Source organism: Anabrus simplex, chromosome 6 (genome assembly GCF_040414725.1).
Source record: "Anabrus simplex isolate iqAnaSimp1 chromosome 6, ASM4041472v1, whole genome shotgun sequence".
Taxonomy (NCBI): domain Eukaryota; kingdom Metazoa; phylum Arthropoda; class Insecta; order Orthoptera; family Tettigoniidae; genus Anabrus; species Anabrus simplex.
In genome coordinates, this window is record NC_090270.1 from 246,277,991 (window position 1) to 246,305,627 (window position 27,637).

The 27,637-nt window shown below is 38.8% G+C and overlaps 1 protein-coding gene across 2 annotated transcripts in view; it reads right to left on the reverse strand.

Moving 5' to 3' along the window:
* Window positions 1-27,637, reverse strand: part of LOC136875697 (leukocyte elastase inhibitor) — a 133,677-nt gene that overhangs the window by 58,037 nt on the left and 48,003 nt on the right. For both annotated transcript variants that reach the window (XM_067149258.2, XM_067149256.2), the window contains 2 exons: window positions 25,604-25,786; window positions 11,345-11,564 (listed from right to left, as the gene is read on the reverse strand). In XM_067149258.2, coding sequence (XP_067005359.2) covers window positions 11,345-11,564; window positions 25,604-25,723 — 340 coding nt within the window. In that variant the 5' untranslated portion in view covers window positions 25,724-25,786. The remainder of the gene's footprint in view (window positions 1-11,344; window positions 11,565-25,603; window positions 25,787-27,637) is intronic.

A 27,637-nucleotide genomic window follows, 5' to 3' on the forward strand; every position in this document is an offset into this window, starting at 1 on the left:
TTATGAAGAGTACCGTGTTACAAATCTAGGCTGGAGAACGGTGGATATTTAAAAGGGTGACTTTGAAGATGACATTTATTTATTGAGACATTTTTGAAAGTATTAATGAATAATGTTTTATACGGTTTCATAAGAGGAATACTATTCCCATGTATATTTTTCAAAATACATCGGTCCACAAAGCGTGAATGACCTCAAGAATCATGAATTTTTACAATTAAGGTGATAACCGAAAATATAAAAAATGAATGTATAGAAAGGGAACACTAGGTGATTTGTCATGTAGGAGTAGAACAAGTACTGATTTAAGATTGTCACTGAATCTTTTAAAAATAGCCCGCGTGGTGGCCATAATCGTCACCATCAGAATGTTGGCCGACAGGGTGGGGGAGGCGGTGGTATACAGTTTCTAATCACTAAATTGCTTGCCAAAAGCCAGGATTAAATTCCAAACCTCTCCCTAGTGATCATATGGAGTGAGGGAATATGACGCTGGTGATGGTGATGCGTCCGTCGGATGGAGATGTTAAGCCTTGAGCAGACCCCCTAGTGCTATTCGAAAGGAGTACCTAGGCTACGTGCCAACACCGAGTTTCACCCTCCCCCTTCCTAGTATCATATATCACGTCATTCATTTCATCTCATTAACTCATCTGATGAGGTTGACGTCAGGAAGGGCATCTCACCTCATACCCGACCCCGTAGAGAAACGGGACAAGGGTTGAACAAACAACCTGAATCTTCTAAAAATGTCCACTATCATATTTTCCAAAGTCGTGAGCTGGATTCCAAGGTTTATTCAATACTTCCAAATGCTTCCAAATAGCAGACCCATCACGAAGCATTTTTCTGGGCGAATGTTACGTCCCTCAGGCAGATATGGCATCCATGGTTCATATATGCTCTTCTTTTCCTGGTCAGCTTCCTTGGCCTGGGATACGCCTCTTTCGAACCGGATGGTTGAATCAAGAATAACAGCTGTTCGGGTCGACTGGTGGATGGCAACAATATTTGGTCTTCTACTGCACCCCGTGAACGAGATACAGACTTCTTCATAAACTCTCCACTTAAAATCTCTCAGTGAAGACGCTAACGCATGACCAAAAGTTTCTTTCTCCCCGCAGTCTCTATGACGGCAGCGGGTTGTGCCAGGACACCTGCCAGGAACTGCTCGAAACGCCGAGATTTGCAACGACATTTTCAGAGCATTTGCCCATTCAGAGTTTGACAGTCCTTTCCTCTTACTTATCCAGAAGTTTGCTTTAGGGTGATCGTCATAAACCTTCGCTTTTTTCTCTTAAAGAGTGTAGGTCATTCAACGATAACATTCGCAGAAAGATATTGTAACATGATATTAAGAAATGATTTGCACAACAATAAACGGACCATAAGAAACATTCAGAATACATTTTCTCTTCATATCACAATGAGTACAATATTAGCGAATATTCACAATCACTTATAAACTCCATATTCAAAATAGGAAAGCATTTCAAACTTGTCTTAGATAGGTGATCTTAGAGAGGAAGCTGATAACTAAATACAGCACCTCCACTTTTGTTCCCTTATTTCCAAGCTTTGTATAGGTAACGTAAGGGATGCCTTCAACAATGACACTGAATGCGGAAATTTTTGTCCGTCCTTCAGGAACTGATTGCGTCAGGTGGGGTCGAAACCACGAACTTGGGTCTCATAACCGGCTTGCTCCTCAAACAGGCATTATCTCCCTCTACCAACTGTTTACAGTGCTGCCATGTCAACGCACTCTTCTTGGTAGCGCACTTCGACGAAATTCAAGCCATAATGAGGGAAAATAACATGCATATTTTTGCTATTAGCGAAAGCTGGCTTACACCGAGCATACCCTCTGGTATAGTACAACTTGGTATTCCCTCTTACGTCATGATAGATCCGATGGCAGAAGAGGAGGTGGGGTGGCCTTGTACTGCAGAAACGACTTAAAAAGCCGGGTGATACGTGTATCATCTAACAATGCACAGCTAGGGCCAGAATTCATGTTCGTTGAAGTCATTATTAACCAACAGAAACTCCTTATAGTTATTGTATACAAGCCGCCCAAAATAACAAATATGACTGAATTCGAATTTCGCTTACTTGACCTACTGCCTAGTTACGAGCATATTATTGTCATAGGTGACTTCAACATTAGCCTACTTACTAAAACGCACGAAACTAAACAATTTTTGACATGTTTTCTTCCTGTGATATGACCATCCTGCGGTTAGAGCCTACTAATCACACTTACACAGAAAACTACGAAACACACACACACTCATTGACCACATTGTGACAAATAACCCAAACAAAGTTATAACTCACAGCCAGATTCCAGTCCCAGCTATCTCCCCTCATGACCTTATCTACCTATCCTACTCCCTTCGAATGCCAAAATATAAACCTAAATATATTATTTCCAGAAACATAAAAGACATGGATATGGACGAGTTAAGACACGACGCTTACAATCTGCCCTCGAATGACATACTCCTATTGGACGATATCGACGCGAACGTAGACAAGTTTAACTCCCTTGTAATCACTCTGTACTATAAACACACCCCTAAGCGACAGATAAAAGTTACTCGCCCATCTTGTCCCCGGCTAAATAATGAAATTAAAAACATGATGGCCCACCGCGATGCACTTTACCGACGCTTTAAACGAACTCGTGACCAAAGGGACTTCGAAAATTATCGGATCCTTAGAAATAGAGTTAAACAGTTCGTTAGAAAACGTAAATTTACTTTCTTGCAAAACATGACTGCAATCATGAATTCTAGCAGTGCTTGGAGCACGCTTCGTTCCTTAGGCATAGGGAAACCTTGGCAACAACCCCATGTGCCATACATACCACTCGATAAGTTAAATGAGTATTATTTACTGAAGAAAGAACACCCCCTAATGTACTAAATTCCCCAAACTCAGTACCCAACTCCGTTATGAACCCTTTACCTGACCAACAACATTTTACATTCCACCCTGTTACTGCTAATGAAGTTAAAAAAGTATTATATTCTATCAAATCAAAAGCCAGAGTAGTGGATGATATCCCTATAACTTTCTTACACAACATTATTGGTGCTGTTTTACCAATTATTACCCACATTTTCAACTACTGCCTTAAAAACGGAACCTTTCCTTCACTATGGAAACTAGCTAATGTTATCCCTGTGCCTAAGAAACCTGACCCCTCCCTACCATCTGACTACAGACTAATTTCTATCTTACCAGCGATTTCCAAAGCACTCGAGCGTCTTGTTCGTGAGCAGGTGTTGGAATACTTAAACAACCATTCTCTCCTAGACCCATTGCAATCTGGCTTCAAGAAGGGACACAGCACAGCAACTGCCCTGCTCAAAGTGACTGATGACATACGGCACGCAATGGACCAAAGACTGGTGACAATACTTACTCTCCTTGATTTCAGTAGCGCATTTCACGCTATAAACAACATCCAGATTCTATTAAACAAGATGCAGTCTTACTACTTAGATCAACGAACTATTAATTTCTTTTCATCGTACCTCAAAAACAGCGCGCAACGAATTATAACCCTTGATCAAACCTTTCACTGGCGAACCAGGAAGGAAGGCACGCCGCAGGGTAGTGTTTAGGACCATTGCTCTTTATCCTGTACATAAACGACATTTCATCTAATATAAAGAATTGTAGCTGCCATCTTTATGCGGACGACTTACAAATTTACTGTCACTGTAAGACCTCTGATTTGCCTCATGCCATAACAGGCATCAATGCTGACCTTCAGCGACTTAATGCTTACTCCTTGAAAAATTCCCTCCTTCTTAACCCCTCCAAGACACAAGCAATCATTATTGGCTCTCAAAAATTGTTGGACACACTAAGATACGAAACTATTCCTCCAGTTATACTGAATGGTAGAGTTATTCCATTCAGCCAAACTGTGAGAAATCTTGGAGTGACAATGAAAGAAACTTTAAATTGGTCTGAATATATTAAGAATGTGTGTAAAAAATATTTTCGATACTTCATTCGGTTAAAAGAAACAGCGATATTTTACCTTGCAATGTGAGAGTCAAACTCATACAAACGCTAGTGCTTCCCGTCCTCGACTACTGTGACGTCATTCTGGTAGACGCAACAAAAGAGCAGACTTCGAAACTTCAGCGAGCGCTTAATTTTTGCCTTAGATTTATTTACAGTCTGAGTTATGATACACATGTCACCCCGTACTATCACACTATTTCATGGCTGAAACCTGACAAACGATGAACGTATCACATACTGATACAGATATACAGACTGCTGTCTGAAGACAGACCATCCATTTCATTCCAGCTGAAGTATTTGTCCTCCTATCACAGCAGTAATAACCGCTATGGTTCCTCCCTTTCTATTCCTGTTCATCGATCCTCTATGTATAACAATTCCTTTGTTGTGGTGGGTTCTAGACTTTGGAATTCTCTGCCTGTGAGTGTCAGAAATTCCACCTCATTACTTAAATTTAAGACTACCTGCTGAATGCAGCTGACTAACTTGTGTGACTGAAAGTGTAATGTATTTTTGTGTAGATTATTATTTACTATATAATATTATGTAATCAAACTCTGCTCTCAATGATGTATCACTACAGTGGTTAAGTGTAAGATAGGGCCAAGAGCCTAACTTCGCCACCTACAAAGGCATAATAAATAAATAAATAAATAAATAAATAAATAAATGATTAAGACACTCTACCAATGATCGACCGAAGCAGCGCGGTGGTAAGGGAGAAATATAGTGGGAGGGGGTAAGAGGAAAACACGCACGGGAAGCAAACATGAATAATTTAAAAAACTTGCTCAAAGCGGACTCACAAGTGATCATTTCTTTTCGAATTAGAGATGTTTCCGCATTACACAGAATATCATATTTTGCTTTAAAGCATCAATCACAACCACCGTTATACAAAACACGATACAAAATACAGTAGTTTTAAATATTATGTATAGCTTCCTCGTATCTGCTTACGCATGATGCTATGTTATCTAGATTAATGTACGTATACTGTAGTACACTGATTTGTTATTTATTATTATTACTGCGTTTTATTACTACATACAGCGTGATACAAATAACATCACTTTGTCACTATCACAACACTAGATAAGTCGAGTACACTATTTTAGAACACAAGATATACGCTCCTTAAACTTATTTCCAACATGAAACTCTATATAGTAATTCACAACACCAAGCTTTCTTCCACAGATCAAAAAAAAAAAAAGAAACTTATTTCCTCTTCTTTCTAATCGTGTCTTTCTGAATGCGGTCCTGATTTCAGTACATTACTTCAAGAAGAGTGGAAGAGTTAGATGTAATGGAAAATTGCTTTACGTCACAAAAGCACTGTGGGCCTGTTCTTGGATTCGAATCTTGTTTCGATCTTCATTTTCTTACTCGTCTCCTTCTTCTTCCGTCCCTTCCTCTTCCTCGGCTTCTCTCACCGCTAGAAGGGCTGTAGCCGATTCGAAAACGTAGTGATTCGTTAGTTGTTCATCACATCGAATGATGTTCTCTGCCTCGCAGGGAACGTTTCTTACTTGACACAAGTTGGACATTGACGGAGCGTTTCAAGCGCTTCATTCGTTCCACCACCCGTACTATCACTCTCTGCAAACACGTGCGTCAGTTTGTCAACCAATGACATTGTCCATATCAGCACTAGAAATGCACAATTATTTACATCAGTTCCTAATATTTTCCGCACTATATAAGTAGATTTTCAAGAATTCTTTAATTTTCCGTTTCCGTTTCCGCATTGATGGAATTCCGTATTATACAAAAGTAAGAACATTATAACGCCGTAAACTTCGCCGGGACCGTTAAGATATTCCATAGTAAACACGTTTCCGCTTTATTCAAGTTCCTCTTTGAGCACGTTTTACTGTATCTTTCTCTTCCCGTGCTTCTTCCTGGCCTTGTGCCCATCAATATTGTAACTGTCCCACCTCGTCAAAACACTTGTGGAGATGAAAGTTATTATCTTGGGACACATGAATCTTAAATAAACTATTTGTGGCTTGCCCGCAAATTGGCACGCAAATAGAAACAATTAACATTCCATGGTTCCCCATTTCTCTATGTAATGTTTGGGCGCCATGGTTACAGTTTTAAATAAAACTGTAAACCAAAATTTATATTTACTAGCATAGAGACTTATACTTAAATCACAGGGGTAGGATTTTAAATAATTAACCATTAAGTATCGCTTAAGAACGAAAATTAACGCAATATAAAATACAAATGAATTTATTATACAAAAAAATGAGATGAATCGGAAAAGTTTCCTTAAAGCGTGGAGGAATTTATAGTTTACTGAATTTACTATTGCTTGCTTTATCTAATTGAAGCTCACCAATTGCAACTTTCGTTGACGTCATCTGGTTTCCGTGGTTACTCGTTCTCTTCTTCTCGATGTAGACTTTTCTCCATGGACATCCTTCCTTCCTTCTCTGATGTGGTACGGGCTATCTGGACTAGCACTCCCTATTTCCCTTGTCTTTAAATTAGACATTGGCCCTATACTTGTAAAAACTGATCAGCGTTGATCGTATGAGGAGAAAATTCAGAGATATGAATTTTTCCATATTAGTAGAAATCTCAAACCAACTGAGCTATACTATTTATACGGTACAGACTTGTACCAAAATTCCATGGACTTGAACTAAACATAGTTCTTCGTCCACAATATTTACTGAATATCACACAAGCCATAAGCTTGTTTCGTTTCTCGTAGATCCGATAACATAACCGAAACTAAGTACTGTATCGAAGTGACAACACATTGTACAAAATAACTATGTCGCGGAGCGACCACACACTGTTTCAAAAATAAAATCACGTCGTTCAAAGTAGATGTTCACAGTAGAAGTACTAGTGATGGAGTATCACGTTAGGATGTTAGCTTGTAAGGTCGTAAGGTCCTAAGTTTGGAAGGTTGGAAGCTTCCGTTCTCGTGTTGAGAATCAGTATATATCCGGGCTCACCCCCACTCTTGGTAACAGTTCAATCTCAAAACTCATATACAACGGAGTATCTGACTCGATAGATCGAAGCATCAACTCCCCTTCTCTTCCTCGACAAGTCCAGAAGGCGTGGCGATGATATAGCTGACCAGCTTTGCAAGCCTCGCGCACGGGTCGCTGTTTACTAGCCTTGGTCATAAGATAAACCCATGACTAACGCAAAATCCCAAGCTTCAAGAATAACCCTCCGTATACACAAACATGAGATGAAATGAAAACAACTATGTTTCAACATATTGACCGTATTTACAACATAATGAATTCTTATCCTACATAATATAATAGTTTAAATAATAAAACGATGTTATCATGATTCCAAAATGCCTTGATTACAAATGATTGACGTTGAATAAATATTTTATTACAAATAATTGCCGATGGCGGATAAATTTGATATCAAATGATATCGCGTAAAATGATATTATATTAAGTTAGTAGGGCTGGAGAAGCCTGGACGGTTACAATATGTGGGGTCCGCCTTTCTGCATCTCGCTCTCCACTCTGTCCGATCTGGAGCATCACCGGGCCAGACAGCGACGACTCGCATGACTTCTCGCAAATATTCCATCAATCTCTTTCTCGGCCAGCCTGGGAGTTTCCATCCACCTGGACTGAATGTGAGTGTCCGTCTTATAATACGTTCAACATCCACTGTAGGCACGTGACTACACCAGCGCAGCCTCACTTCCCTCATCTTGTCAGGAAAAGAGGGGAGTTTGAAGTTCCTTTCCACCGTTTCATATCTGACATGGTCGTGTTACCCCCATGGACCATTTTAGTATCCGCATATCCATTGCGTGAAGCATCTGTTCATGTCTCTTCGTCACAATTAGAATATTTCGATTTGCATTTCAGTATATGTATCTGTATATGAGTCTAGGCAATTCATGTCGTGGTTCTGGATGATTTTCTGGTTGTCTAGTTGTGTTGCTTCAGTTATTACCTGACTGTGCTGAAATAGGGTAATTCTTGCTTTATCTTGGTACATCAGTGCTATTTTCTCTACTGATACTCCAGCCTGGTTCATATCCTTATGGGCTTGGCTTAGTGTATCCTTCTGGAAGATCTGCACTGGACCTTATATTCATGACTGGGCTGATATAACTTTTCCTCATAAATACCTTACCACTTTTTGCCCAAGCATACACGTTCCGTAGGGCGCTTTTAGCACTGCGGACCAGCCAGAAAAGAGTTTGGTTATCGTCTATAAAATTTTCATTATGAAAATGGAAAAGTCTGAACTATAATATAAGTCTTTGCACTTATTTTCCTCTGTTTTCTCCAAAATTCTGTCCCTTTCGCCTGGTTTAGAACTTAGTTGTTATTGTATGGGGTGATGTGCTCTTTGGGTTTTCTTTCCTTTTCCATGACAGTATTCAATGTCCTTGTCAGGTATGATTTGTTCTCCAAGCAAGCAAGCAAGCAAGCAAGCAAGCAAGCAAGCAAGCAAGTAATTAATTAATTAATTAATTAATTAATTAATTCGTCTCTATTCGCGGCGAAGTTAGGGACTCAAGGCCCTCTCTTACACTTAACCACAACACTTAAAAAATTATTTGACAGAAATATAACTTAATTTAAAAATATGCAACAAATGATTAAAAAGTATAGTAGTACTATGGAGATAGTAATAATAGAAATAATTATAGAATGTACAACCTAACAATATAAATGAACACGACAATAATTATAAAACTAGAAATAGTAATAATAAAAGAAGGAAACACAATAAGAACCCATAATAGCAAATACATTTCTAATTTATATAGTATATGGTCATTCTTGCACTCATTCACACTTCGCTCATCGTAAAAGTCAGCTATAAGTATTCACCGAGTGATTTCTGTGATTCATCTTAAATCTCCTACAACAACGTATATCTGTAATGTGTGTAGGGAGTATATTCCACATCCTGCGGCATTGACTACAAAGGAGCGGTTGTAAGCTCTGGAGTGACTGAGAGATATAGTTAAAGAGGAGCCAGATCGTGTATCGTGGTTATGATAGGAGGAGAGGAAATTAATGTTTGATGAAAGGTAATCCGGTACACCTGAGTTTAGAACTCCGTGCAGACAAGGGCGCCCTTGCCCGAGGGAAAGGGGGGGCCGCGGCCCCCTCTAGCTCTCACGGAAAGGCAAAAATCTAATGTAGTCAGGTGTTTTTCTTTCAAGAAAATGATTTAAAAATCGGTATTACGTAGACGTGGTAGTACTGCCCCCCCCCCCCGACCAACAGGAAGGGGATACCGTGGGTGTAATTCTACCGCCATTCATCTTACAAAACACTACATACCCCCAGGTCTAGCCCCCTACCCTACAAACTGCCATATGGGCGCCCATCCGTGCAGAAGGGACAACATGTGGAGACTGCGAAGCTCATGAACACGAAGCCATGACAACTCCATATCATTAGGTGAAATGTGAGTATCATATCGCAGCTTAAATATAAATCTGATATAGTTGTTTAAATTCCGTTCCAGTATCTTATTACTGCCTTGAGATACGTCAGTAAGTACAGTATCTGAGTAGTCTAGAACAGTTAAGATAAGGGATTTTACCAGTTGAATTTTAAGAAGTTTTGGAAATGTATTAGAGTAGCGTTTGAGGGGGAAAAGGGATTTCTGAATTTTACTGTGTGTATTTGTCACTTGTTTTGTACAATTTAGTGTCTCAGTCATAACATCTAAGTTTCTTACTGACGTACAATAGGGCACAACAGTATTATTTAACATAATTGGGGGTACATGTCTACTTTTTAACAAGTTAAGGTTTCTTTTGGTACCAAATATTATAGTCTGAGTTGTGTTAGGATTTATTAACAAGCTATAATTTTTGGCATAGTTATTCAGTCTTCGTAAGTCAAAATTTACTCTGTCAATGGCTACATGTACAGTATGTCTTGTGGATATGAGTGATAATACATCTGAAGATCATCTGCATAGATCTAGTACTTGCTATATTTCAATGCGTCCCCTATGTCGTTCACACTAACAACAACCGACCCCTGAGGGACACCTATTGACTTGTTATGCCATCCTGAGTAGGTTGTTCCCATTGATATTCGTTGCCGACGGTCAGTGAGGTAGAAGCTAAAAAATTGAAGAGATGTGACATTAAAGTTGAGACTACGGGGTTCGAGCAACATTTTCTACAATTTGGTAAAAAAAATCTTCGTCCAGTCACAGGAACATTCTTTATTTCAATGTTATAGTTCTTCAAGTACTGGTTTAAGTCATTTACTTTGTTACGTAATGTAATATTTTCGGATTTTAAATTCTCGTTGTCGGCTTTTGTCGCTTGCACTTCCTTAGTTAACTTTTCGATACCCAAACGTAACTGTCTACTTGCTTCCAAACTTTCGTCGTATTTTGACAACTGGAAGTCTAAGGATTTTAAGATGTCAATTAGGAACTCTTCTTGCATTTTATTTTCAGGTGTTCCCTCATTGGAGTGGTCTTCTTTCACCTTAACAAAGTAGGGTGTTATAACCATCGTTTCCGAGCTGCTTTTCTTGCAGTCGTGATAAAACCATAATAAATTCTCTTTACCATTTCTTATGGCTTTAAATACTGCTTCCGATATTTGAGCACACGAAATATGGAACTTTCCCTCACATTCTCCATTACAAATTACATGTTCCTCTCCACTTTTCACATTTTTCACAAGCTACACATTTACTCGTCCGCCTATTAGCCGACATTTTATGAGTGGGCTATTATGTTTGATTCAGTGTGGTTTTTTCTTAGTTGGTACTTTGGAATTCAGTATGGGAGCCTCCTTACGACCGACGGAAATCTGCGTTAAGTTGCTGATTTTTTTACTTTCCACGGCCAAATCGTCTGGATAATACTCCTGGGCTTGTAAGAAAACTTACAAATCGCAGGTAAAAACCCAATATCTAGTTATCTTAAATACCTTTAATTACTATTTGCTCCCCAGTTAATAGCCCACGCATTATCTTGTTTTCACTATCGATATGAATGGAGATTTTTGGAACATATTGTTTCATGTTTCTAGCAGAGATTTTGATGTGGTATGTACATGAACACATGTCCTTTACTTGATGCATTCTAAATACGCATAAAGTTTGGTTCAAGTACCTCAGTCGCTTTGCCATTATAATGTAGAAACAGACAGGTACAGAGATAGATAAAAAATAATTATTTGGTGATCGGTCATTAAACAGCACATCTGCCAAACTAGGAGCGAATTCACAAAATTCATACAAATTTTGAAATTAATATAATATATATTTTCCTTAGAAAAGAAAATATTTACCTTCACTAAGTAGATCTGTTATTTCTCCGTGTGTATTCTCCTGAACCCATTCGTTGATAATGGATCGAGCTTCGCTCAGTTGCGTAGCAAAGTCCACCTCTTTCACTTCGGATTGGAAACCTTCTCTCATCGCCTCCTGGAACGTTCCTCGGACGTGGAAGTTCTTGTTGGACTGGAGGAAAAGCCTATTTGCGATATCTACAGTGACAGTAGTCGTATTCTGAAAAACAAAATATTATACTTTGAACACAATAAAACCTCAGGTATTTCCTTCTACGTTTTTAGCATTTATACTCTAAATGTTTAAAACAAAAATTAAATTTTAGCTTTGTTACCACCAGAACCTTGTAATTAGACATCGGATTGATATGCTGTAAAAATCGCCAATATAAGCATACAACTATGTTGCGAAAAGCTTTGAAATGTGTATATAAGTATGCACTTATTTCATGTTATTAAACACTTGTATGAACTGCAAACGTGACATTTTTACTAGATCCAAGCGATTCACCCACTCCAATACATAAAAACATGCAAGCACTAGCTACAGCTGCGGCTGTTCCACTAGTACAAACAAACCTTGCATAGTTTCCCCTGGATAAGACATCGTGTGTTAATTAATACACATGATAAATCAATGAGTAAGTTTTAAGAAAACAGTGTATAAAAGCCACACACGTGAAGAAACACACTTATAAACACATTCCTCTTCCATTCTACACAGCACACCCTACTTTTCTTGTCCATAATTTGTTTTGCAGTAAATTACAACAGCCTTCTCCAAGTTTTCTGGTTTAAATCTGTGACGTATGGCTGTTACAACTAGCCTCAATGCGGAGAATGATCTTTCTACATCTACGTATGCGACAGGAGAGTACTTGAATTCGGGAGCGAGTGTAGCTCTTAAACATTCTGGAAGATCCACAATATTAGTACCAGACGAATATTTATTTATAGCTATCATGATGTAGCCCTGGTTCCTTTTAAGTACATAACGGTATTTTGTTTGCAGATGGAGTCCGTGGTTTCCTGAGGATACCTTCCATATCACGCTTCACTTCTCCACAATGTCCAACGAATCGCCAAGATGCAATCCACATGTTTCTAGCTTGTTGACTGACTCTGGTATTATTTGGAAAGTTTCTTCATAAGTATCAGTTCCCTTTCAACCACTCCATTGCCGAAAGAGTTCCCGGCATTAATTACATTACATTTTTTTGGAGATTGCTTGTAAAACAATTTAAAATATGCATGAAAAAGTGGAAAACATGGGCAATAAGTCCGAAAATTGAAATGTATGAACTAATCTCAAATATATGCAAATATGCATATCTATATGCACTTAAATTTAATATTTAGTCCAATTTCACCTTCAAACGCACTTCCTTGTCGGTTATGGAGATTTGCATATCGGCAAACAAATTCGATGTCTACCCATAATTAATGATCATAAATGCAAGTGGAAATGCTTTAAAAGAAGCTGTTTGGCGGATCTTGTGTAATTATTATTATTAAATGAAAAGCGCACAATGTGCAAAAACAGTTTTTGTACAGATGGTCAACTATGCTAATGCCATTCTTATTATTGAGGTTGTCCTCATTTTGCAGTTTTGTGCATGGTATCTTTCACAATGATCGTTGCACAGGTTACATACACAGTCTTCGTTCGGCTGGTGGAAGTTTTTGGTTTGGCAGAATCTGTGGTGAAATCCATGAGTGGCGTAACGTGTAATTACGTGCCGTAGCTCGTAATTTGCTTGCTTCCATTCTTCCGTCATTATAGCGTCCGTGGAATAGAAGTCGGACCAAATAGCATTCCTTTTCTCGTTTAAATTTTGGCGCGCATTCTCGTACGGCTTGGTGTAATTGAATGACTAGAAACAAACCGTACTGATTAAAGTATTTTTGTTTTTATCTTCATAATGCAACTCGCTGACTTGTTAAATTCGTACGTATTCAAGATTCAAATAGGTTTTTGTTGTACTTTCAGTTTAATAACGCCTTATTAATTACCCTTTGACACTGACCACAATCTTTCTAAATTGTTTAGCAGTAAAATACAATATTTATATGTTCATTTCATATGAATGTACTTTTAATAATTTAAGTTGTCAAACTGGGTTTGATTCATTAGTCATGCAACTATATTTTATCAACCGAAAAGTTTCCAAATATGAAACTGTATCATGTATGTTTAAAAGTGCGTAAAAGGTATTTTGTGATGCTGCCATCACATGAGGCGTGACTGTCTGGAGGTGGTCATGTTCTCAATTTCAGTCATTGCGTAATTGAAGTAACCATAGATGGACACTGTTTAAGGCTTTAGGGATGGAAGTTCTTATCAAACCCTCCTTATTTCCACGATCGTAGTCCGCATGACTTCGGTCCATTTCCTGAAGTGAAGAAACGCACATGACATTGTAACCGTAACGAATCTCATGTGGTCGATGGTGTTCTTCATCTTCCTCATCGATGGCAATAAATCGTGGGCTATTTTGAATACTACAATATAAGAATGTAAACATCCTTTTCGTGAACAAAGTGATGATTTCAAAAGTCATGGTCCCACTGTCCATCCTCCGAGAGATTACTGTATGCATGCCCCATCAGGTGACAGCATTACAAAATACGTATCATACACTTTCAAACTTCTATATTAGATCTCCAGTATGTACACAATGTCGAGAGTTAAAAAAATAGTTTCTTCGACTTACGAATCATTCCCCATATAATTTTAATGTAGGTATGTATATATACAGGATGAATCGCCTAGAAATTGCACCCCAAATATTTCTGATATGGAAGGTGCTATTGATGTGCTATCTTTACAGAAATCAACTGTAACCAATGGCTCATAATTGTAGCCCGTATTTTAGGGAGTTACATTTGGCAAATGTAACAATGCCTATTGGAATTAACAAAATAAAATTAGAGTGAACTAAAATGTCAAAGTTGGTTTCTTTCAATATTCCAGTACAAGTAGCTTACGCTCTACTATAGTTTGAAAATTATAAAACCCGGCAGTTGTATGTTCCGTGTGTCAGCACTAACTTAAGAAAAAGTGAATAACAAAATACCTTTGATTCTGAAGGAGAAAGAGAATTGGCCTTCGAAAACTGTGTTCAAAATAACGTCCACCTACTTCAATACAAGTTTCTAGACTGCCAAGTAAAGACGTTTTACCAATTCGTCAGAAATTTCAGCGCAGGTAGCAGTACTACATCGTTTTATACCATCCGGTGTAGTCGGTACGTCCTTGTAAAGAGTATCGTTTAGCTTTTCCCAGAGTAAAATTCTAAAGTGGTAAAATCTCGTGAACTGGTCGGCCAAGGTACAGGTCCACTTTGTCCAATCCAAAGATTTGGAAACAAGCTATACAGTAGTACGTCATGCAATATGCGCTGGACAGCCATCAGGCTGATACAACATGTTCCTCCTAGTCTGCAGTGGAATATCTTCTAACATCTGTGGAATTTGGTCTGTTAGGAGGCCGAAATTCTTTTAAGAATCTATTTTTCCTTCTACTAAATAGTGCCTATGAGCTGATGGTTCACTATTCCACACCACACATTTGAACTCCATGGACGCTGACGTTCCACCTGGAGAAGTCAGTAGAGGTTGGTTATGGGCCAATAGTGCATGTTTCGAAAGTTTACTTGGACATGGTTTGTAAATGTTGCTTTATCACTAAACAAGATGAATGATAAATCTCATGTATCGTTTCTTAATGCTCGTGTACAAATGTTAACACGAATCTCGAAATCGTTTCCATGCAGTTGTTTACGAGGGAGGCATGATACGATGGAACTCATGAAGGTGAAGAACGCGTAGTACACTTGACTGACACATGCCACTTCTTCGTCTGATTGCACGGCAACTAACATGCGGATCTACAGCAACAGCAGCTGGAGCGTTACTTTCGCCCTCTTCTCCAGTCACTCGTTTGTTTCTGTTACGTTTACTAGGTGTTACACATCCAATTTCACGTAATTGTTTGAAGAGGTTCACAAATATTTGCCGAGTGGGTGACGTCCATTGGGGAATAGTATCGGGTACAGAGCACGAGAAGGAACAAAATTTTTCCTAGCGACTGGAGTTAAATATCATAACATCATAATGCATTCTGTTCCATCATAGTAAGCTGTTCCAGAAGCATTATGTTTCACTGGAGACCCTAATAAAAAGTAACTATCTCAGCGAAACCAAGGGAAGGGGGATGTTTCTGATTTGTTAACGGATATTAGCCCCCATAAGAAAGCACTGCAGCTCTCCTTAAGCACGTACTCCTACGCAGGCGCGAGTGATAATATTTGCACTCCTACATGAAATTTCTTAAAACCTAAGAGACACTAGGCCGATGAAACAGGGGCTATTCCCAAACTATGGAGGTGACTCGTATAATGAATAAATTTAACACATTAAGGAAGAGTAGAAAATCAGTTACCAAAACGTAGTCACCTCAAGTCAAAATGAAGGGGAGCTCGAGAGGGTAAAGCACTCTCTATCCCCGATTTACAGTTACAGATATATGCAGTGTTTACATAATCCGGCACAAGTTTACATTTGTAGAAAGGTAGGGTACATTGTAAAAGTTTCGGACCTTTCCTGCGGGTTAAACTGCTGAGCTAGCAAGAAATAAAGATGTTAAGCGGCCATCACCTTACTGAAGAACTGCTGCCTGAAGAAAGAGGCGCTTGCAGCTTCCTGCTACACGTCCATACACTAAGTTAGATGTTGATGAAGTGGCCGAGAGACAGGAAAATCAGCAGTTTTTATACCCTCGGGGAAGGTTCGAGACCTTTCATGAATAATTAAGACACACCCACAGGCGTTTATTGGGTAGCTTACAGTTATACATCAAAATCGAAGAAGAAAGGCACGATTGGTCAAAAATTAATTGCAGAAATTCTGGATTGGCTAAGTTCAAAACTGGCGGAAGGAAAGATTAATATTGCCAACCCACAAATGAAAGAACGAAATTTAGTAAGGACAAAAACTTATGAGTACAAAATTTCTTCAAATAAAGTTCCTTCACTTCGCACCAGGGTGCATGATCATGGTTTTTTTATTAGAGACATCTATGAGAGAATGTCCACTCTTCTTGATAAATAGTAAACAAAAACAAGTCGAAATTCACACAGTGAAATCTTCAGAGGAACAAGTTAAGTTGGTCTAGTTCCAAGTTCAGTGTTTCACCAGTAGAGGAGTTCTAATTGGCGCAAGATTTAAACGAGCGGCGTAGAGGTGTACCACCCGGTACATAATAATAATAATAATAATAATAATAATAATAATAATAATAATAATAATAATAATAATAATAATAATAATAATAATAATAATAATAATAATAATAATAATAATAATAATATACTGCATGATCCGTCTGTCTATTCGGATCAGTGCAGATAATGTAATACATCTCCAGAAACCATTCAGCACATAACCTCAGGTTGTCGGTTAATGGCAAATACAGACTACAAGAACAGGCATGACAAAACTGCACAAATCATTCACCAGAAATTAGCCCGACAAAAAACCTAATCTATTGTACTACAGCACATTGAAATCATAAACCCCAATCAGTCTTGGAAAGTGAAATTACACGCACTTTTCCTATATTAATTTCGGATCAATAAACTCGAAGAGAACAGCAGGGTTAAGGGCAAAATGAGAGAATCGTGGTTCAGGGGGTATGGACATTTCACTAGAGGCAACGAAAATTATATTTCAAAACAGCTCTCCACTATGATCCAGGAGAAAATCACCCCCATGGCCACTCGAAGAAACGCTGGCTGGGCAAAATCATAGAGGACATGCCAGTGACAAGCCTTAAGCCAGAAGATGCCTTCGACAGGATGAAGTGGCAATCAGCAATCGAACAAGTCGACATAGCACCGTCGCTGGATACACAATACTACTACTACTACTACTACTAATAATAATAATAATAATAATAATAATAATAATAATAATAATCGTATGGCCTCAGCTACCGTGTGCAGACATTTCAATTTGACGCCTTGTAAGGCAGACCCTCCGATGGGCGGCATCTGCCATATGTAGGTAACTGCGTGTTATTGTGGTGGAGGATAGTGTTATGTGTTGTGTGTGAGTTGCAGGGATGTTGGGGACAGCACAAACACCCAGCCCCCGAGCCATTGAAATGAAGGTTAAAATCCCCGACCCGGCCGGGAATCGAAGCCGGGACCCTCTGAACCGAAGGCCAGGACGCTGACCATGCAGCCAACGAGTCGGAAATAATAATAATAATAATAATAATAATAATAATAATAATAATAATAATATACTGCATGATCCGTCTGTCTATTCGGATCAGTGCAGACAGTCCTGAAACCATTCAGCACATAACCTCAGGTTGTCGATGAATGACAAATACAGACTACAAGTACAGGCATGACAAACTTGCAAAAATCATTCACCACAAATTAGCCCGACAAAATAACCTAATCTATTGTATTACAGCACATTGGAAGCACAAACCCCGATCAGTCTGGGATTCAAGTATCATCACTGATAAAACAATTACTAGCAATAGACCAGTTACAACTTTTGTAGATAAAAACAAGAAAATCTACTTAAATGACAAACCCTGCCCTAATCCTCACAACTTCCAATCAACACGTACAGAGACTATTTCCAAGTACACGGATCTGGCCACAGAAATGAAAACAATGTGGAAACTCAACAATGTTACTATCATTCCAGTAGTGAAAGGATATAATGGTATTATACCAAAGACACTACACAGGAGCGGTGAAGTACTTAATTTCCACCCTCTCAATTACAGAGATTTACAAAACGCAGCAATCCTGGCCACTACTCATATATAGTAAGGAAGTTAATTGGCATGAACCATACACCATATATAGAAGACTAATGAAAATCGTCCACTAAAAATTTTGACTATGTATTGGGGGACCTTTCCCATCAACTCCCATAGCTCATGGGACCATGTGACGACGCAAATTTACCCCGACCGGGTAATGAACACATGGGACCACGCGCCACAGAAATTAACAGCCAAGGGACTTTTTCTCTCTGGTGACAAATGCCACCTCATTTGGATTGGAATGACTAATCCGAACACATGAGATGACAAATGCCCTATTTGACATAGCGAGGTCAACCGCTACCCTTCCGTTCCGAAACATGGGCACAAGCCTCTCATGGCCATGGTGCGTCCGCAGCTACGAATTACAACCAACTTAAATTTAACTTATAGGCATAAACTGAACGGAAGAAGTGAGGATGCTAATACCGGCAAAGATAGGCACAAATATATTTTTTTAAAGGTTTAATTAGCTCTCGTTGAAACATACTTTACACTCTACAATCTTGATGATTAAATTCATTAATCTTCAAAGATACATTTGACACTCAATAAAGCAACGGGAAATCAATTCCGTGCTGTCAATTAAGTCAACTTTCGGTCCACATCTTCACAAGTGTATCTATGTGGATTATTGAAATTACGGTGTCAAAGTTTACTTACTGACTAAACATTCCATACATATTTTCATTAAGAACATGAGTGTTTCTTCACTCGATTCAAATAATTTGAGGAAGGTTGAATTACCTTTCTAAGTTTTAACTTTGTATAACTGGTTTTGTTGTTGATCAAACCTACAGTTCATTCAGGCTGTTGAATACGACACAAAAATAATTTTACCCTTCTAAATTTCATCATAACAAAACATTTGACTATTTACAGTGATAAGTTACGACCTTGCGAATGCGCGATATTCCCGTGGGGAGACTCCCAATTTACATATTCAAAACACTGATTTACTCTGAGATTAGTCTTAGAGTGGCCGCCTAAATCAAATATAGTACGAATGAATTATATATAAAATATAAATTAAAAGAAAGCAATAAACAAATTCCACATAATCAAAACACAATCCAAGGAATAAGAAAAGTAAACAGAACTCTGGTGGAAACGAATCACCACATTTGATGAACCTACTGTACATGTCATAAGGGTCTCAACACCTTCACTCTAAATAAACTACAAATGGATTCTCACGAAATCTAACTTCAATAAAACAATGATTATCAAAATATCATATTCAAACACTTATATAACCTGGAAGAGAAAACATATAACACACACATTGGCTGCATTGTTATTTACACGTCGCTGTGATTAACGGTCTTCATCGTGCCTGCAAGGTTCGAAGTGATGGCCTCGGTTTCGACATCATTTGGGACCCTGTAAAACAAATCCCTAGCTATTGCGTTCTTAAAGGTAACAATTATATATTCCAACATTAATTTTACCATAACTTGTTACAAATGTGGAAACCAATTTAAAATATACCGACTACTAAAGATGAACCCTGTGTCTGAAAAACCTGCATTTCTCCACCAGCCAGTATAGAGACCTCGGGTCACATGTCTTCCCCTTTAAACGCACCTCATCCTCGGGTAGACAAAAACCTCTGTGAAACAAACATCTCCACAAATAAATACGTACTCATTGCATCATCAGTGGCTCATTATTTCAACGCAATAAACTGACGTATTTATATGCTAAAATCAGCTTAGGCGTTCATTATATCCTATAAATATTTCTCAATATCATGCCGCTCTATCATTTCAATATATCTCAATATTACAGAAGGCCAGAGTTCAGACACAGTTTCCTACCTAGCATTGTTAACACGGTTTCCCCATCTCACAGTCTAACGTTAACCATATCCTCAAACAGAGATATAAGACTGTATCTTTATAATGAAGTGAATCTATTTTCAGTAAAGTCAGCATTTACTATCAAAACAATTAAATAAATGTAATTAAAATAAGAAAAATCACATGGGCCTAACTAATGTGGGAGGGTGGATTTAGAAACCGGGCACGAGGTGTTCTTCACACACAGATCATACACCCACTTATAATCTAACATGCAATAAGCTCTATAACTTTACATTATAGATAGAGTGCCATAACTATCCCCACATTTAAAACACTATTCGGGCAACGGTGAAGACCCTACCGTCATATTATCCTGACTCATATTGAATAATTAATTCAGAAGAAAACTACTACCTTGAAAATCTTTTGTGTACAAATTACAACACACCACCCGTAACCAGAGACAAATTTTATTTTAGTTATGTCTCACCCCTTCAAGTGAAAGCGGCTATCATGCGAATTAAAACTAAATCCACAGGGGTGGACAATATATGTATTATAATGCTAAAGAAAATTATCGACGCTATTATTCCAGTATTGACATTCATATACAATTTCTCCCTTCAAAATAGTGTATTTCCAACTGTCTGGAAAATGGCCCTGGTGCATCCTTTACCGAAGACAAAATCTCCTAGACTAAACAGTGACTACAGACCTATAAATATACTGTCAATAGTAGCCAAGGGACTCGAACATATTGTGCATAATCAAATCACCAACTATCTTAATGACCACGACATATTAGACCCACACCAGTCAGGTTTCCGACGCAATCACAGTACATGTACTGCCTTACTAAGCGTGACTGACGATATAAGATAGGCTATTGATGAGCAAAAACTGACTATCCTAGTATTATTGGACTTCAGCAAAGCATTTGACTCTGTAGACCATGAGTTGCTCCTATCCAAACTTTATCACCTACGGTTCTCCTACAGTACTCTGAGATGGTTGGGAGTTTATTTACACGAACGTCAACAACGTGTCATCAATCAAGGTACATTTTCTTCCTGGCAATATGTGAAAAGAGGTGTCCCACAAGGGTCAACCCTCGCTCCTTTGCTATTTTCTGTCTATATCAACGACCTAGCTAAACAGCTGACACATTGTAAACGTCACATCTATGCTGACGACGTACAATTGTACATCCATGCAAAACCAACAGACGTTTCGACAGCAATCGAACAAATTAACATGGATCTAGAGGCCATAAGTAAATGGTCTTCCCGGCATGGACTTATTTTGAACCCAAAAAAGTCCCAAACTATAGTAATCGCCCACCCAAGACTTATTTCCAGTAATTACCGCATGTCCATCCCTGGCGTACAACTTCAAAATCAAGCTTTGTCCTTTTGCAAGAGCGTAAAAAATCTCGGAGTAACCATTGACCAGCACCTCTCGTGGACGGATCAGATAATAGACAAGTTTTTGCTACGTTGCACACATTAGACAATTTCAAATTTACTTTTCCATTCAGTTTAAAGAAGAAACTAGTTGAGACCCTAGTGCATCCAATATTCGATTATTGTGACGTAGTTTAAAAAGATGTGAAAACCGAGCTTCGAGATAAACTACAACGTGCACAGAATGCCTGTGTAAGATTTACATGTAATCTGAAATTTTCAGATCATGTTACCCAGTCTTACGTCGACCTCGAATGGCTACGCCTTGAAGACAGACGCAAGCTGCATACCCTGACTTCATTGCACCGAATCCTTACCTTACAATCCCCATCTTACCTGTATGAACGATTTCATAGCCTTTCTGAACACCATGATAAAAACACCAGAGCGCTGAGCTCGACATTGCTCGCTATTCCTGAGCATAAATCCTCAACCTACAATAATTCCTTCACTGCTGTGGCCAGCCGTGAATGGAACTTCCTTCCGCAGGAGGTCAGAGGGATATCAAACCATTGAAGTTTTAAAAGTATGTGTTCAAAATATCTCTATGAAACGAGCTCGTAGTGCGACAGTCTTCTTCTTTTTCGTTTTCTTTTTTCTCCTCATGGTCCTTCTTCTTCTTCTTTTTCTTCACCTCATGGTTATTATTATTATTATTATTATTATTATTATTATTATTATTATTATTATTATTTGACTATTATTACTATTATTATTATTCATCAATAGTGTTAGAAAGTACTCAGCTGAGGTTTCCTACATAGTTATCCTTATCCCTATCCCCATTTTGCAATGTTTTTCATCCACAGTAAACACACGAAAACTGTAACATTCGTCAATGTGATATATTTCCGGAATTGGACAAATTAATTGTAAATATTTAGGTTTATCTATATTATTATTATTATTATTATTATTATTATTATTATTATTATTATTATTATTATTATTAATATTATTATTAGTATTGAAACTGTAATTCGTAATATGTTGTATGTTAATTTCTTCGTAGGAAGCAAAATGTTAATTTATATTGTGTATTATAATAGTTATTTTTATGTTCAGCAGGAGAGCATAGTACCATAGTAATTTGTTTCAGTCTCTTTTTTCATTTATTCAGTATTTAATATATTTTTATGTTATTTATGTATTTCACTGGTTAAGTGTAAGACAGGGACACGTGTCCCTAACTTTGTCAGTTAAAATAAACCATATCTATCTATCTATCTATCTATCTATCTATCTATCTATCTACCTATCTATCTATCTATCTATCTATCTACCTTAACTCATCAAATTAAATAGATTTTATCCACCTTTCCTATCAGCACTCTTGATCACAAATCTCCCCATTACAAAGTCATAACTGGTACGCAACAGCCATTAGAAGTCCTCCATCGTCCGAGTCCGCAAGGGACCCGCCCGGTGAGTTTAGTCCATGGCTCCGCCTTGAAGGATCACGGGGTCAAAGCGTCCCACGATGACTCTTGATGTATCCATGGTCTTGAGTTCGTGAACACTGGAAAGATACTATTCACACCACGTTTCACTAACACTCTTTATCCACACGTCACAGTTAGAGCTTTCCTTATATAGTTATGATTGCGATCTTCCGCAGCATGAAAATTGCGGATTTGTTAATCTGATTCCGGTACAAAGAAGGTTACATCAATCAGACCAAGCACATACATCATCACTATTTTGACACTACGATATTTAAAACAAATAAAATCTGAAAATAACTTGACATTGGGTTGTTATGTTTTGAAACTCTGTCTCGTATGTCTGTTTTTATAATTATACAGTTTGCTCACGCACACACGGTGGACTCTCTCTCTACTACGAGATATTAATCAAAGAACAGTTTTCTTCGTCCGACATTCGGCACTTCACCCCGTCACAATTTCGCGATGCGAACGTACGGCATAGTCACGTAATTACGCAGCGCGTCGCGACTAATCCGTCATTCATACAGCACTGTATCTAATATTCAGTTTTCCACTGACGATACCCACAAGAAATTACACTATCTTTGCATTCCCATTTAGATCCATATTTTCTACACAACGACACTGGAGAATCCGACCACAAAACGACCGTCTGGTCACCTCATAGATTGCCCGTTGTCTAACTAACCACACTGAGAAGTGCGAGCATATATGGACTCACACGGAGTGGGGGGGGGGGGGATAGACAGAGGTACTGTTCCCCCTCCAACTTTGAGATCTACAGATCCACTGAGTCTATGGAAATCAGCGATGCGGCAAATTGTGTGGCTCACCAATCACTAATACTAGAAGTAAAGCAGAACACAAAACGATCAGTGGTTTAATAGTAATTCGATCGTCTAAATCAAGATCCCAACGGGGAACCGCTGTTGGTTGTCTGCTTCACAGCTTGCGTCAGAACGCTACAGCCGGTTACGTAATTTCTTTGGGACGTAATTTCATAAATAATGTGAAATTATTTTAATTTATAATTTTGTCAATGACCCAATATTCTTGCTGTTACTTCGACGTGTGCTTCATGGTTTATTTAAGCGTTATTATCCCGAAAGTACTTCTAAAATCACCTCCTCACGTTGGCTCTCCTGTGATTCGGCATTTGTTTTAGGAGCGGAGTCAGCAGAAACTAATTTTTCTTCCTTGTCTTCCCTACGCAACATGATGCAACTGAGCTCCCGTACTGACAAAGAAGCTCCAAGCATACATATACCCCACATATTAATTTCCGAATGACTATTCAGTGTGACGATACGGTCACAGTATGTATAGTAAATAGCCTATAAATATCTGTCAAATTTATTTGTCAACAATGTAAGTACAGTATATACCAGTATGAACGAAGCATATGTACATATGTACTAAATAGTACTTCTTCCATGTATATTGTACCAAAGAAGCTCATAAACTCATTTGTAAAATTGTGAATTATATAATAATAATAATAATAATAATAATAATAATAATAATAATAATAATAATAATAATAATAATAATCCACTCCACAAAAGGGGGGATAAAGTAGGAGTTAGTCAAGGAGATGGCTTATCCCCGTTATTGTTCAATCTTGTACTTGAAAAAATTATCAGGACATGGGAAAATGACACAAAAGAAATAACTATTGGTCGACTACTCAAAAATGAAATTCATCTGCATTGTTTGGCCTTCGCAGATGATCTAGCTATTCTTTCTAACAACAAACAAGAAGCAGTTCAGCCCCTTGAAAACCTTCATGGGATTGAAGCTAAGATTGGGCTCCAAATATCGTATGAAAAACTCAGTACATGGAAAGATCTGCTCGTTATCTACAGTAGATACGAAAGCTCTAAAGACTAAATTCGGCAAAATTAATCAAGTGAATAAGTTCAAGTACCTAGGAGAAGTAATTCAGCGACCAGGATTGAATCGTGAAGCAAAGGAAAAGATCTCGAAATTACAGAAGGCCTATAGACTCACCTGGAAGAGATATAACAGAAAATGAATATCCAGGAACGCAAAATTTAGACTTTACAAATTTAATAATCAAACCTGAAGCACTATACGCCTCGGAGACCTTGATTATTGGAGGAAGACTTTTATTAAGGACATAGAGAAAACGGTAAGGAAAATATTTGTTTCAGTCTACTCAGAGGGAATCTGGATGAAACGGAAGTCTCGGGGGCTTCACGAGCATTCTCAAAAGAACACCGACACCATCAGTAAATGGCGATTTAAGTTCTATGCGCATATTCTCAGAATAAACAATGACAGGCTCCCCAAAAGGACTCTCAACCATGCTTTCTCAAAGAAAGTCAAGAACAACTGGCTTAGTGAAATAGAAAAAGACATTCAGGAAATTGGTATCCCACAGGAAATTATTCATGATCGACTCCAGTTCAAAAAAGCAGGTAACAACTATCTTTTGCTGAGAAAATTAATACAAGGACAAAGAAATCATGAACTGAAGAACGGAGGAAAATATTCAGTGCCTAAATGAAGAGTTTTTGCAAGAAGAAAAATATCACCATCAGTTGAATAAGTTCTCTTGCGCTCCACGATGAGCTTAACGTTGTATATAATAATAATAATAATAATAATAATAATAATAATAATAATAATAATAATAATAATAATTTCTGTGTCCGGTGGTCACTTACTCTGAAATCTGCAAACAAGTTCTTGAAGCCTAGAATAAAGAACTGTTGTCCATCTCGGATTAGGTTGAGTGCAGACTCCATTTGCCGTGCTGTCGTCCCATTAGATGCGAGCCACGCCATGGTCACAAAGGCCTGTGTGCTGAGGGGTGATAAGACCAAGCTGCCTTTGACACTTCGAACAGTCTAGAAAATGATCACAATAAGTTTAGTTACATTCTCTACAGCTAAATATTACACTTAAGAAAATGGAAACTGCAACACCATGAAGGCATTGGTCGTTTGTGTTGATTTTGAAGATATGGAACGATGCCATGTAGATATGTAAACGATCAAAGTTTCAGATCCATTGGATTGTTGCTACAGGTCTTCCCGCGTGATTGGTCGTGGAGGAATCAACTCCAGTATACGGACTCTGGTGTAGCGTAGTTGACTTGCAGTCTGTGCAGTGAAGTGTTCTCCGTCAAACATGCCTCGACGACAGAGAAGAGCACGCTGTCAACAACTCTCGCCATTTGAGAGGAATCGGATAATTGGGCTGTGTGAGGCTGGATTATCGCTAAGAACTGTCGCTGCACGTGTTGGCCGACAGGCATTTACGGTACAAGGTGTATGGCAGCAGTGGTCAAATGAAGGTACCCACACTCGTAGACCTTGCACAGGCCCAGAGCGACAGACAACTCTGAGAGAGGATCGCCGCATCATTCGGGTGGCCCGGATGGAAATCCATGCAACAGCAGCGCAAATTCGAGCAGCTGTGGCACCCCACGTTACACAACAAACAGTTGGTAATCGCCTGCGTGCAGCTGGCTTACGAGCCCGTGTCCCTGCAGAAGGTGTTCCATTGACCTCACAACAGTGACGTGTAAGGCTGGCCTGGTGTCCAGAAAGATCGACGTGGGTCGACGAATGGCATAGGGTCGTCTTTAGTGATGAATCGCGCTTCTGTCTTGCCCGCAGTGATCGCCGGAATCGTGTGCGCCGACGTACCGGGGAGATGAGCCGCCCAGATCTTATTGTCGAGAAGCACACATGGCCAACACCAAGCAGTATGGTCTGGGGAGCTATTGGCTTTAATGTGAAATCACAACTAGTGCTTGTTGAGGGTACTATGACTGCTCGACAGTACGTTGATAGGGTACTCAATCCAGTGGTTGTCCCTATGATGGCGAACATTGCTAATGGGATGTTTCAGCAGGACAATGCCCGGGTTCACACTGCACGCATCTCCAGAGAAGCTCTCCACGACATCACAACCTTAGAATGGCCCGCTAGATCCCTGGACCTCAATCCTATTGAACATATGTGGGGCATGATGGTTCGACAACTGGCCAACCGTCCTCAGCCACCCACAACTCTGGAACAACTGACCCGTGCAGTGCAGCAAGCATGGGCCACAATTCCTCAGGAAGCAATCCAGGGCCTTATTGACTCCATGCCTCGACGAATTCATCAATGTATTGCAGCTCGTGGTGGGCACATCCTGTATTGATTGTTGTCCAAACTTCCGGTCAGAGGGACCTGAAAGTGTAATCATCAAATCACAACTAAACACTCGTCCTGCATGTTCAATTGCAGCAATGTAGCACCACTCCTTCTGGGTGTTGCAATTTCCATTTTCTTTCAAGACACTTATTTGTTTCTCTAAGTAGCGTATTTAAATTTTCACCGGTTACAGAACAAAAATCTATTGTGTCTACATCATCATCAGCTAATTCAATCAATGATGAGTCCTCCTAAAGTATGTGAAGAAGAAGACTGTGGAGCGTCTGTTAAAAGGCCCTATTTCCACCGTGAGAAAGTTGCGGGGCAAACTCAATAAAGGTATGCCTATAATATCAGGCACAAGGAACATATGCATGATCGGGTATGGTACAACTTTTCAGGAATTACATCTTTCTGGTCTGTATTTCTCATGGCATTCGATATTATTCAGCTACTGCAAAGCACGTGAATAAAATACTGATTTTTTTTTTCCTGAACTGGAAATAGCACCTCTTGAAGAGACACTCCTCAATTATGTAATAGCTCGTTCCA